Source organism: Gymnoscopelus braueri (assembly GCF_963280865.1).
Source record: "Gymnoscopelus braueri genome assembly, chromosome: 8".
NCBI classification, from domain to species: Eukaryota; Metazoa; Chordata; class Actinopteri; order Myctophiformes; family Myctophidae; genus Gymnoscopelus; species Gymnoscopelus braueri.
In genome coordinates this window covers 38124116-38137530 of record NC_137609.1, presented here as the reverse complement: position 1 = coordinate 38137530, position 13415 = coordinate 38124116, and the positions used below count along the sequence as shown (strand labels likewise).

The following is a 13415-nucleotide window of genomic DNA, read 5'->3' as shown; positions in this document are numbered from 1 at the left end:
CTTTTCGAAATATGTCATACATTTGAAAACTTGTGAAATGGGACATTCTGCATAATGAGTAGCCTACTTTCTAGTTTTGGTACTTTAAGTACATTTACATACCAATACTTTTGTACTTTTACTCAAGTACATTTTTAATCCCGGACTTTTACTTGTAACAGAGTATTTCTAGATTTTCTACATTGCAGTATTGATACTTTTACTAAAGTAAAAAATTTGAATGCTTTTTCCACTGACTGTATGTCCATGTCCAACCACGAGGTTAGTGCCAGGGACCATCAAATAACATTTGTGGTCTAAAAATGTTTGCAAAATTTTCACATTTTGTCAATTAGTTTTGAAAATAGCAGATCTACAAGCCCATAACGTGTCACAAACTCTCACATTGGATAATATGTTATCCAATTAATTCTTGTTTTCAAATAGTCAAAGTATGACAGAGGGGGTATGTCATGTGGTGTGGGAGGTGGGGTGGGGTGGGGTGGAGCATGGGGTGTGTGTGTGTGTGTGGGGGGGGGGGGGGGGGGGGGTTGGAGCTTGAATTGTACAAACGTTTTAGCATCAAAATATACTTTGAGTACCAAAGTAAAAGTACTATTTTTTTTAGAAAATAGCAGATCTACAAGCTCACAAAGTGTCATATTGTAGATCGGCTGTATGTGGTTACTGTAGGTTTTGTATTAAAAATAAAATCTGCAAAGTAACAAGTAACTAAAGCTGTCATATGCTGTCATTGTCGTGGAGTAGAAGTAACAAAAATGGAAAGTGAAGTAAAAGTACCTCAAAATTGTACTGTGCATTGTAAGCACTTGTATAGTACTTGAGTAAATGTACTTATCAAGTTGAATGGATGGCTTTCTACAATAAAATAAACTAGAAAAAGTGCTCCTCGGAGCACAGGTCTCCGCCAGGTCAGGTAGGTTAATGTGGCCTCCTGGTGGCGCTATAATAGGCCAATGTGAAAAGGTTGCCATTTGTTCTTAGGCCACTGCATTCATGATTTGAGGCATTTTGTTCAAAAAATTAGTTTAGCTAAATTAGACCTGCTGGTGGCGCTATAACAGGCCAATGTTAAAAGAATGGCATTTGCTCCTCAACATAGTGTGAATGGGCGTGCAAAGTTTGACCGCAATCGGATGTTGCGTTCATGATTTGCGGCATTTTGTTCAAAACAAGCCACTACTGCAAACTTTAGATGTCAATCTTATAGCCAATCAGGATGAAATATGAAAAAGCAAACACATCCATCCATCTTGATCACATGACTATTGAGATCATGTGTACCGATTTGCGTGAAATTTGGATAAAATCGGAAGGAGTAACATTAAAAAAATGTTTTACATAAGTCGGCCTCCTGGTGGCGCTATAAAGGCAGATGTGAAAAATGCAGGGCAAGGGTTTTTCTTTGACCTCTAGGGAGTGTGCTTACAAAGTTTTACACCGATCGGTGCAGATATAGGTAAAAACACGAATCGGCCTGTTATAGCGCCACCATGAGGCTGATTTGAAAATGTTCAAGTGGCATTTCTTCCTCAGCATACTGGAAATACGTGTGCAACATTTCAAGGAAATTGCATGCTGTGTTCATGATTTGAGGCATTTTGTTCAAAACGGAGCACTCCTGCAAACTTTGGAAGCCATTTTTAGCCAATCAGGATGGAATCTGAAAAATCTGAAAAACACATTTCGTTTAATGACTATAGAGATACTGTGTACTGATTTACGGGATTTTTGGACAAAATCTGTAGGAGTACTGTCAAAGGCCCATGTGAAAAATTTGGGGCAGGGGTTCTGCTGTGGCATCCAGGGAGTGTGTGTGCACAGTTTCGCTGCGTGCAAGCCAACGGTGCCGGAGATTAGCTGTACTGTATAACACAGAATGACGGACACACGGACACACGGACGGACGGACGGACGGACAGCGGGCAAAACGTACTCTCTCGCCATGCCTTTCGGCCTGGCGGAGACAATAAGTATGAATAACAATATGCAACCCAGTTTAATAAAATATATGTAGTTGGGGTCCCTGCTTCGTCTCTCTCTCATCTAAGGGGTCCTTGGCCTGAAAAACTTCGGCAAAAACCCCTGTGTTAAAAGTATATGGAGATACAGTAGGAGGTTTCTACCAGACTGCAACGATATGGAGAAAGGTTCCTTCCTACCTGTGGTCTGTGAGGTGGTCAGGATGAGGTTGGGCTCTCCGTCGGTGGGGAGCTCGTACACGTTGACGTTGTACCTGCGTCCTGGCAGCAGGTCAGTGATATTGACAGACATGGTGGAGCGAGGCAGGTCTGTGAGATCAGAGGGCGGTGCGCAGGTTAATACGCCTGATTACTGCTACCGACAGCGTAACAAATTACTGAACTTCTAATTATAAACAAATCGGTTAAAGTGCTTGAATTTATTTACATTTATTTTGTAATTTTTTTTTTTTTTGTTACGAAAATTGGTTTTATATATTTTACAAGACTATCACTCATGTGATCTGTCATGTATGAGGACCACAATGGAAATGAGTCCTGGACTTTATTGTGTATCATTCTCAAAATGTTCTAACCTGTTTGTTATTGCTTTTCAAATAGACTAAACTAAAACTCCTAGATCAGTTTTCTGTGTAGTACATCTCACCCAGCACTCTGGGCGTAGCCCCGTCTTCGCTGAGCTCGTATTTCACCCTGAAGCCGGAAAGGGTGTCGGAGGCCGACACCCAGGAGATGACGAAGCTGTTGGAGGTGATTTCTGTCACTGACTCGGATGTGTCCACTTGTGGAGGAGGTTGGTTGGTCTCTCCCTCTGATGTCGCCACTGGACAGGTGAGGTAAGGGTGGTGGAGACAGGGGGGAGATTGTTTCAGGTCGGTCCCTGACAGAGTGTGTGTGTGTGTGTGTGTGTGTGTGTGTGTGTGTGTGTGTGTGTGTGTGTGTGTGTGTGTGTGTGTGTGTGTGTGTGTGTGTGTGTGTGTGTGTGTGTGTGTGTGTGTGTGTGTGTGTGTGCGGACTTTTACTTGTACAGAGTATTTCTAGATTTTCTACATTGCAGTATTGATACTTTTACTACTGACTGTATGTCCATGTCCAACCACGAGGTTAGTGCCAGGGACCATCAAATAACATTTGTGGTCTAAAAATGTTTGCAAAAACATTCCACGTTTTTCACATTTTGTCTTTTTTTTTGGAAAATAGCAGATCTACAAGCCCACAACGTGTCACAAACTCTCACATTGGATAATATGTTATCCAATTAATTCTTGTTTTCAAATAGTCAAAGTATGACAGAAGGGGGTATGTCATGTGGTGTGGGAGGTGGGGTGGGGTGGGGTGGGGTGGCGGTGGAGTATGGGGTGTGTGTGTGTGGGGGGGGGGGGGGGGTTGGAGCTTGAATTGTACAAACGTTTTAGCATCAAAATATACTTTGAGTACCAAAGTAAAAGTACTAATTTTTTTAGAAAATAGCAGATCTACAAGCTCACAAAGTGTCATATTGTAGATCGGCTGTATGTGGTTACTGTAGGTTTTGTATTAAAAATAAAATCTGCAAAGTAACAAGTAACTAAAGCTGTCATATGCTGTCATTGTCGTGGAGTAGAAGTAACAAAAATGGAAAGTGAAGTAAAAGTACCTCAAAATTGTACTGTGCATTGTAAGCACTTGTATAGTACTTGAGTAAATGTACTTATCAAGTTGCATGGATGGCTTTCTAAAATAAAATAAACTAGAAAAAGTGCTCCTCGGAGCACAGGTGTCCGCCAGGTCAGGTATGTTAATGTGGCCTCCTGGTGGCGCTATAATAGGCCAATGTGAAAAGGGTGCCATTTGTTCTTAGGCCTTGCACGGCAATCGGCAGGGTTGGGAAGTAACGGATTACATGTAACTTCGTTACGTAATCAGAGTAAAAAAAAACGTAAAGGTAACGTCTTTGGATTACAGTAACGGGGCGTTACAGGAGGATTACATTCTCCCCTTCCCCTCATTAATTTTACAAACAAGTTATAAAGTATTATAACACCAAACAACCACCTGCAAGAGTGCACACTCCACACAGACAGCAATGGATTGGAATTGAGCACAGCGCGCACCTCTCTGTGTCAAATCCTCACAGTGGAGGCTACTGCTGCGTCAGCAGCGGTGTTGCCAGACTTTGCGAGAGAAATAAGCTACCAGGTCCATGAAAACAAGCCCAAAAGAAGCGACTATAAAAGGCCACATGAGCACTTCAAAGCTATATATGTCGTCCATTAAACAATGTGCATATTTATATATGTTGGCTATTTGAAAATAGACGATCTACAAGCTCACAACCGTTCTACCATTATTTACAAGCAACTTCAGAAAAATCTGCCCAATGTGGCTTATAATAATCAGACCAGGCAACACTGCAGACAGAGCGATATTCGGAAATACAGCACTGCCCACGGGCCACGGCTTACTTTTGATTGACTCTCTTTCAGATGTTATTCATGGCTCTCTTTTTCGTCCTCTTTGCAGTGATGTTCCTGCATAGAAGCCTTTACTCTTAACCTTAAACTGATCAGATGGTTTGGTTAAAGGGACAATAATCTATTAGGTTCTGATTGTTACTAGGTTCTGATAGTAACTTGGTATATTCTGTTTATTTTATCTAGTCTATGTATAGCCTTAGGGAATATAGTTTGTGCCTGTAATTTTATTTATTTTATCTAGCCTATAGGCCTATGTATAGCCTTAGGGAAGAGAACAGAGGCTGTAAAGGCATGCTAACCTGGTCTATTCTATTTACTTGATCTAGCCTATGCATAGCCTTAGGGAATATAGGCTGTTAGTGTATTTTTATTAAAGGATATGCATTTTATTAGGTTTTTTTTTTTTTTTGTAAAGGTCAAATAAAATGAGGATTTCTATTTAAAGAGTAGCCTAGTAGGCATTTAGTGTCTTTTTATTAAAGGATATGCATTTTATTAGGTTTTATTTATTTTTTGTAAAGGTCAAATAAAATGAGGATTTCTATTTAAAGAGTAGCCTACGGTATAAATAAAATTGTATAGAGCTGAGTTCTTTGAGTCTTTACTGTCTTGTCAATGTTTTAAACTCATGCCATGTCTATCTAAATGAGTGTCAGCCAGGAATGTCAAAATGTCAAAAAGAGATTTTATTTGCCACTTCGACCACACATGGATGGAGTTTAGATCCCATATGGGACGGTTGTGTTATTTAAAATGAGCTAGTGTTGGTTGTCAAACAATCAAAATGGTACTGTAGGTCAAGATGCATTTTCTTATGATCTGTTATTAGTTGACACAATGACTCTACAGTAATGTAACTGTTCAGAGAGGTCAAATCTTAACAATTAAATAACCTTAACCATATTTCTGTTGTCCTTATCTTAATTTCATAGGCTCAACATTCTTGTCTATCAATGGTAAAACTTGTATTATCTAATTAAATAGAGTTTTACTTAAAAGTAATCCAAAAGTAACTGAAAGTGACTAGTAGTTACTTTTTAAATGGAGTAATCGGGATTACGTTACTGACTACATTTTTTAGCAAGTAACTTGTAACTGTAGGGGATTCCTTTTTAAAAGTAACTCCCAACCCTGGCAATCGGACACTGCATTCATGATTTGAGGCATTTTGTTCAAAAAAATGTTTTACATAAGTCGGCCTCCTGGTGGCGCTATAAAAGGCAGATGTGAAAAATGCAGGGCAAAGGTTTTTCTTTGACCTCTAGGGAGTGTGCTTACAAAGTTTTACACCGATCGGTGCAGTTAGAGGTAAAAACACGAATCGGCCTGTTATAGCGCCACCATGAGGCTGATTTGAAAATTTTCAAGTGGCATTTCTTCCTCGGCATAATGGAAATACGTGTGCAAAATTTCAAGGAAATTGCATGCTGTGTTCATGATTTGAGGCATTTTGTTCAAAACGGAGCACTCCTGCAAACTTTGGAAGCCATTTTTAGCCAATCAGGATGGAATATGAAAAATCTGAAAGACACATTTTGTTTAATGACTATAGAGATACTGTGTACCGATTTATATTTTTTGGACAAAATCTGTAGGAGTACTGTCAAAAAATATGTTTTGCGCAAATCGGCCTCCTGGTGGCGCTATAAAAGGCCCATGTGAAAAATTTGGGGCAGAGGTTCTGCTGTGGCATCCAGGGAGTGTGTGTGCACAGTTTCGCTGCAAGCAAGCCAACGGTGCCGGAGAATAGCTGTATACAGACAGAATGACGGACACACGGACACACGGACACACGGACGGACGGACGGACGGACGGACGGACGGATGGACGGACGGACGGACGGACAGGGGGCAAAACATACTCTCTCACCATGCCTTTCGGCCTGGCGGAGACAATAAGTATGAATAACAATATGCAAACCAGTTTAATAAAATATATGTAGTTGGGGTCCCTGCTTCGTCTCTCTCTCATCTAAGGGGTCCTTGGCCTGAAAAACTTCGGCAAAAACCCCTGTGTTAAAAGTATATGGAGATACAGTAGGAGGTTTCTACCAGACTGCAACGATATGGAGAAAGGTTCCTTCCTACCTGTGGTCTGTGAGGTGGTCAGGATGAGGTTGGGCTCTCCGTCGGTGGGGAGCTCGTACACGTTGACGTTGTACCTGCGTCCTGGCAGCAGGTCAGTGATATTGACAGACATGGTGGAGCGAGGCAGGTCTGTGAGATCAGAGGGCGGTGCGCAGGTTAATACGCCTGATTACTGCTACCGACAGCGTAACAAATTACTGAACTTCTAATTATAAACAAATCGGTTAAAGTGCTTGAATTTATTTACATTTATTTTGTAATGTTTTTTTTTTTTTGTTACGAAAATTGGTTTTATATATTTTACAAGACTATCACTCATGTGATCTGTCATGTATGAGGACCACAATGGAAATGAGTCCTGGACTTTATTGTGTATCATTCTCGAAATGTTCTAACCTGCTTGTTATTGCTTTTCAAATAGACTAAACTAAAACTCCTAAATCAGTTTTCTGTGTAGTACATCTCACCCAGCACTCTGGGCGTAGCCCCGTCTTCGCTGAGCTCGTATTTCACCCTGAAGCCGGAAAGGGTGTCGGAGGCCGACACCCAGGAGATGACGAAGCTGTTGGAGGTGATTTCTGTCACTGACTCGGATGTGTCCACTTGTGGAGGAGGTTGGTTGGTCTCTCCCTCTGATGTCGCCACTGGACAGGTGAGGTAAGGGTGGTGGAGACAGGGGGAGATTGTTTCAGGTCGGTCCCTGACTGTGTGTGTGTGTGTGTGTGTGTGTGTGTGTGTGTGTGTGTGTGTGTGTGTGTGTGTGTGTGTGTGTGTGTGTGTGTGTGTGTGTGTGTGTGTGTGTGTGTGTGTGTGTGTGTGTATGTGTGTGTGCAGAATAAAGATAAAGACAAATTGATTGCATGAAACTTACGGTCCAGGTGGTCTTCTTCAATCTCAGCTACAGGCTCAGGCTCCTGTTTATTAGAAACTGTGCTGGCTGACTCTAGAGAACTCATCTTCCCCTGCAAGCTGGACTCCGAAGACTGGTCTGGAATGAAGTAATAGAACAAAAACTTTAATAATAAGGATTTCTTAATATTAATGTAAACATAAGAACTACGAGATACCACAGTTGCTGCCATGCAAATTCACTACCTAAGACCTATTTTGAGGCATGAACAACCCTGCCTTGATTTGGTTTTAAAAACATTTGACCACAATGCTACATGAAAAAAAACTATAATAACATCAGCCTCTACATTTGATGCCAAGATTAAGATTAATGTTGAGTGATATCTTTTACATTACATTACATTACAGTCATTTAGCAGACGCTTTTATGCTGACGATATTATTTTACTTTCAGAAAGTGAAGAGGATTTACAAAAAATGTTGACTTGTGTTAATGAATGGTGCAAGAAGTGGAGAATGTGTATTAATCAAAAGAAAACACAAGTAATGCATTTTAGAAACCCAGGTACAGAAAGAAGTAGCTTCAAGTTTAGTGTGGGCTCTGGAACAGGTTGCTGTGTCTGCCATCCAATAGGGTGGCTAGTCACATTTTTTACTGGGATCTGTCTGGAGAAGGGGAATGGGTCTCTGAGATCTTTGATGTATTGCGGGAATGTGGTCTGGAAGAACATTATTTCCAAAGAACAACTGTGAATGTGGAGGAGTTTAAAAACAGAATCCGTGCAAAATGCATACAAACCTGGTCAGAAGAAATTTGGCAAAAGCCAAAATTAAGAACATATTGTCTTTTTTAAAAATGTGAAAATTATGTTTTGTATAATTTGGCAAAAAGTCGGAGGTCACTTTGTGCGCAGATAAGATGTGGCATTCTGCCATTACATATTGAAACAGGAAGACATAGAGGCATAGCTGCGGAAGATTTGAATGAGGTGGAGAATGAAATCCATTTTATTTTATTTTGTCCTTTGTATAATGACCTGAGAGATATACTGTTTAAAAAAATCCAACCCCTGATCTAAACCTGATAGATTATGAGAATGGTGCTTTAATTGAATTTATTTTTCTTCATATTTTTGCATTTTCAGAATATCTTTATAAAGCGTGGGATAGAAGGAGAAGGGTGACTTTTAATAGATGAATTCCTTTATAAATGTGTATGTATGTATTCTATGTGCAGGTATATATAAATGTATGTACTGTATATGGCTTGTTTCAAATCAGGCTGTACTATGAGTTGCTGGTTGGCTGTACACTGGAATGTTTGTAATTTTGTTTTTGTTTTTTTGTTTTAAAATTTATGTGTCTGATAATCCCATGTAGGACGAGAAATAAATTGTCCGGACACGGAAATAAAACATTCATTCATATATATATATACGCATGAGATTTGAAGCATGTTTTGTCGCATATCTCAAGAAGCAGATATCTACATTAAAGAATGAGCCATTTCAAGCAAGATTCTCTTACCTTTGATTATTTGTGATATGCTTTATCTGAGGAACAAAAGCTGATGAAATCCAAACAGACGTTCATGCACTTTAATACCTCTTATACAAAGACACACCTAAACACAAATGTGAAGTATTCATGTCAGACTAGCACACTTTTGCGGAAGGCGCTTAACATTACACCAATGCCAGTGGCATAGATAATAATGTCTAGACAGGATGTACCTGTACCACCCACACACACACACACACACACACACACACACACACACACACACACACACACACACACACACACACACACACACACACACACACACACACACACACACACACACACACACACACATTAAGCTTGCATACCCTACTCTACTCTAACAGGGGTGTCCAAACCATTTCCAAAGGATACTGTATTTGAAAATATGAAAATAATTTAGGGTCAACTGAATCTCCTGCATGTCATACTTTTGGACCGTAACAAGGTCACATATAAATGCATCACATTACAAAAATGTTATATAGCTACAGTGCAATATCAATCGTTGTTTTGTTTTTTGCCACTGTAGCCAAATGTAAGGCACTCATCTGTGTGTTGAACAAAAGGGGGGGAAAACATCCTTATTACAGGTTAGCTTGGGTTGGCTTGCAAACAACTAGTCAACACTTTCTCCTCATTGAGCGCTCGCCATCCTCTCAGGCTATGGGATCTAAACAGTTGTAGCGGACACACAGCAGAGCACAGCGGTGTCACTTACCAGGGGTTGTATGAGTTCCAAAGTATGAATGCTTTATTTACTTAACAAGTAAATAGTTAACAAAAAAGTTTCTGCCGGACAACAACAAAGTATGTGATATTTCCATAGACATGTATGTACTCCTCAACATGTTCATTGCAAGTTTTTTTTTGTTCACCAGATTATAAGTAACATCTGGTGACAATAACAAAAAAAATGTTTTTGCAAAAGTCTGCCTCATGGTGGCGCTATGACAGGCTGATCTGAAAAATTTGGGGCAGAGGTTCTGCTGTTGCATCCAGTGAGTGTGTGTGCGCAGTTTCACAGCGACCGGGCCAATGGTGGTGGAGATTAACTGGTCACAGACAGAAGGACGGACGGACGGACGGACAGACACACAGACGGACAGGGGGCAAAACATACTCTCTCGCCATGCCTTTCGGCCTGGCGGAGACAATAATGATGCTCACACTGCATCTACAGTTGACATAGAAAGCAGAACATTGTGTTCAGTGTGTGTTTGTACGGAGACCTGCAGAGATGGTGGTTACAGAGAGGCACCCAGGCAGATGTTGTTTGCAAGGCACAGGCTTGTGGTCAGGTTGAGGGTTTCACATATGTGTTTTTTTCTCATTGCTAAACATTATGTACAGCTTTCTCTCTGTGACCACATCCTCTGCCATAGTGCTGTTCTCTTCTCTACACCCCCACAGTTTCATATCTACCACTATCATGCACAACCCTCATCATTTTAGTCAACTTTAATGTGTGTGGAAAAACGAATAAATAAATAAATACACTTGTAATTCAATAACTATTGAATACTTTTTTTAATTGGTGAGATCATTATAATTGTCTAAAAAGTTATTCTGTACATGTCAAAAGAGGGACTTGTGTTTTTCCCCGCCATTTTGTGTTATCTTAAAAACACACTTTTTTTTTTCTACTACTCTAGATTATTCAAAACTCACACAAATTGGTACACATTATCTCTGGGGTCATCAATGTTGTATGTTAATGATACTATGTATGGTGCCATTTCCTATAAAAGCCGTGTTTGTACATTCATGTTTAGTCATCCTGATGAAGGCTGTGTTTCACAACACACAACACAAAATTCTTGCCATGCAGTAGCCAATTCAATAAAGGCTTTTTAATGGTTCCCCCCCCCCCCCCCTTTTTTGTCATTCAACTTTCACCCTTGTACCAAAGAGCGCCTTGTTGTATTGTTACTCTTTGCCAAAAAGATGTAGCCTACTCCTTTTCTGTGTTTTCTCTTCAAGCCATGTTGTGTTGTATGTTTTTGTTCTGTTTACTAGGTGCATTTTATAACATGTTCTGACTGACGCTCTGCTCTCTCTCAATTCACCTGGGAGTCGCTTCACTGGCATGCTGCCCACACACACACACACACACACACACACACACACACACACACACATGCGCGCGTGTGCTCGTACGCACGCACGCACACTGCCACTTCCTCAATCTCAACGCTGCTTGTCTGCCAAGTCGGGCCCTGTCCCCGACACAACCACGCGACAAGCACGCAAACAGCGTCACATAACTCACACACACGCACGCACACGCACACACACTCACATTGATATTGTACTGTAGCGTAATAAAGTTGTTGTAATGCATTTGTATGTGACTTTGTTACGTGTGACAGGAGATGTAGTCTGCATTAAGGTATTGTCATATTTTCAAATATGCCCCCCTTTGAAAAACGTTTTGGACACCCCTGACGTACAGTATATAGGCTACGGCAGCACTATAGGACCCAAATGCAGACTCAAGACAAAATCAGGCTTTACAGGGGTTTAATATCCAAAACACTGAACTACAGGACATCACAGAGGAACACAGGTTACAATATAATCCAACAAAGCGCAAGCATTTCTTCCTCGGCCTAGTGGGAATCTGCATGTGAAATTTCACGGAAATTGCAAGCTGCGTTCATGATTTGAGGCATTTTGTTAAAAACGGACCATCCTGCAAACTTTGGAAGCCAACCTTAGCCAATCAGGATGGAATATGGGAACTCGGACAGATCCGGGTTGATCACATGACTATAGAGATACTGTGTACCAATTTGCATGACGTTTGGATAAAATCTGTAGGAGTAATGTCAAAGAATTTGTTTTGCACAAATCGGCCTCATAACAGGCCCATGTGAAAAATGGGACAGAGGTTCTGAATTGGCATCCAGGGAGTGTGTGTGCACAGTTTCGCAGCGAGCGGGCCAACGGTGCCGGAGATTAGCTGGTAACACACGGACAGGACACACACACGGACGGAAGGACGGACGGACGGACAGGGGGTAAAACATACTCTCTCGCCATGCCTTTCGGCGGTATTCAATCTTCCGGATACTGTTTCCACAGCCCTGGCACCCACCTCCTCCCCAAACCGTTTTGTCAACGGGGGGGGGGGGGGGGGGGGCAGCCTAAAAAAACAAAATAAGGGTTTTACGCCACTGCTGGGTGGCCTAGCGGCCCAGCGGCCCAGCGGCCCAGCGGCCCAGCGGCCCAGCGGGCATATGCCCAGTATGCCAAATGGCAGTCCGCCCCTGGTTAAATGGTTAACCATGAACATTTGGTTATTTTTTATGTTATAGGCCTGTGACCCCCGACCTCATTTCATTTAACAATTTTGCCCCCCCCCCTGTCTAATCTAGTTGAATACCCCTGATTTATTTAACAATTTTGGCCCCCTGTCTAATCTAGTTGAATACCCTTGGTCTAATCGATTATGTCACGTCACTGCATTGATGCAGAATCGTGCACAAACCCTATTTAATTCCATTTGTACAGTATCAGAGTTAAATTAGCACTCAGGATTTTACTTTATTTAACCTATGAAAAATACACCTCGAATAAGGGTTGACTGGTTGCCAATATCTAACGTTACCTCATGTATTTCACGTGATGAAACAATTTTGTGATGACCCATTCATACAGGTTGATGCTTTTGTTCTCTTTGAAAACATGGATGTACTTAAATCATTGCATAAAATAGACACTTACGAGGGTGTGGCGGACCTTAAGAAAAGCAGCAAGGTGCCCTGTGTGTATTTACGAAGGATTTGGCACAACAAATCATTTAATTCATTTGCGCACTTACATATCCAGACAAGGATCTAATGTTAATTAATGTTTTTAGTTTTGCTGCTTGGACTGCAATATTTACTGCAATGTCACAGGCCTACTGCGCGCAATAAAACCTTACTGAAAGCAGTGTTTTAGTGCCTAGAGGGGACTCATCCGTGAGCAGTCTGTTTCTGCAGACCATGATGATGTATTACAAAAAGCAGCTGAACCAGTGCCATACTGTCCTGTTCTGAGTATCTGGTTTCCTCATTTAACATGATCTTTAATCTCAAGCAACCCTAAACTGATATCTCAAAACATTTGTTGGTGAGTGAGTGTATGTGCTTGCGTGCGTGCGTATGTGTACGTGCACATTTACCCGCACATGGGCACATGCCATGCGTGCATGCATGCTTGTGTGAGTGTGTGTTTCCTGTGTGAAGTGTAAACTGTCTCTAGAACGGAGACACAGTAGTGCTGCCAATGTCTGGTCTCTCTGATGCCAGTCAAAAGGTGCACACCCCCCCCGAACCCTGCTGACTGCTGTTAGAAATGTTTTCAGTTTGATGCTTCTGTTGCTTCCTTCTCTTCACCCAGACATTGGCAAATTATCAACCGTTTCACAAGACAAGGTAACATTGTACCATATGCTAACAACCGCAAAGACCTATAATGGATAGGATGGAACAACTGACCGCCTTGC

General features: G+C 41.3%; 1 protein-coding gene across 17 annotated transcripts in view; it reads right to left on the bottom strand.

Moving 5' to 3' along the window:
- ncam1a (neural cell adhesion molecule 1a) overlaps positions 1-9057 on the bottom strand; it is a 510009-nt gene extending 500952 nt beyond the window's left edge. For 15 of the 17 annotated variants that reach the window (XM_080436535.1, XM_080436536.1, XM_080436537.1 and 12 more), the window contains exons 1-6: positions 8906-9057; positions 7398-7514; positions 6994-7170; positions 6527-6655; positions 2629-2805; positions 2163-2291 (exon numbers count right to left, since the gene is read on the bottom strand). In XM_080436535.1, coding sequence (XP_080292661.1) covers positions 2163-2291; positions 2629-2805; positions 6527-6655; positions 6994-7170; positions 7398-7482 — 697 coding nt within the window. In that variant the 5' untranslated portion in view covers positions 7483-7514; positions 8906-9057. Of the gene's footprint in view, positions 1-2162; positions 2292-2628; positions 2806-6526; positions 6656-6993; positions 7171-7397; positions 7515-8905 lie in introns of those variants that run through there. The other 2 variants (XM_080436546.1, XM_080436538.1) reach the window with 2 other exon arrangements.
- Between the last annotated feature and the right edge of the window lie 4358 nt (positions 9058-13415).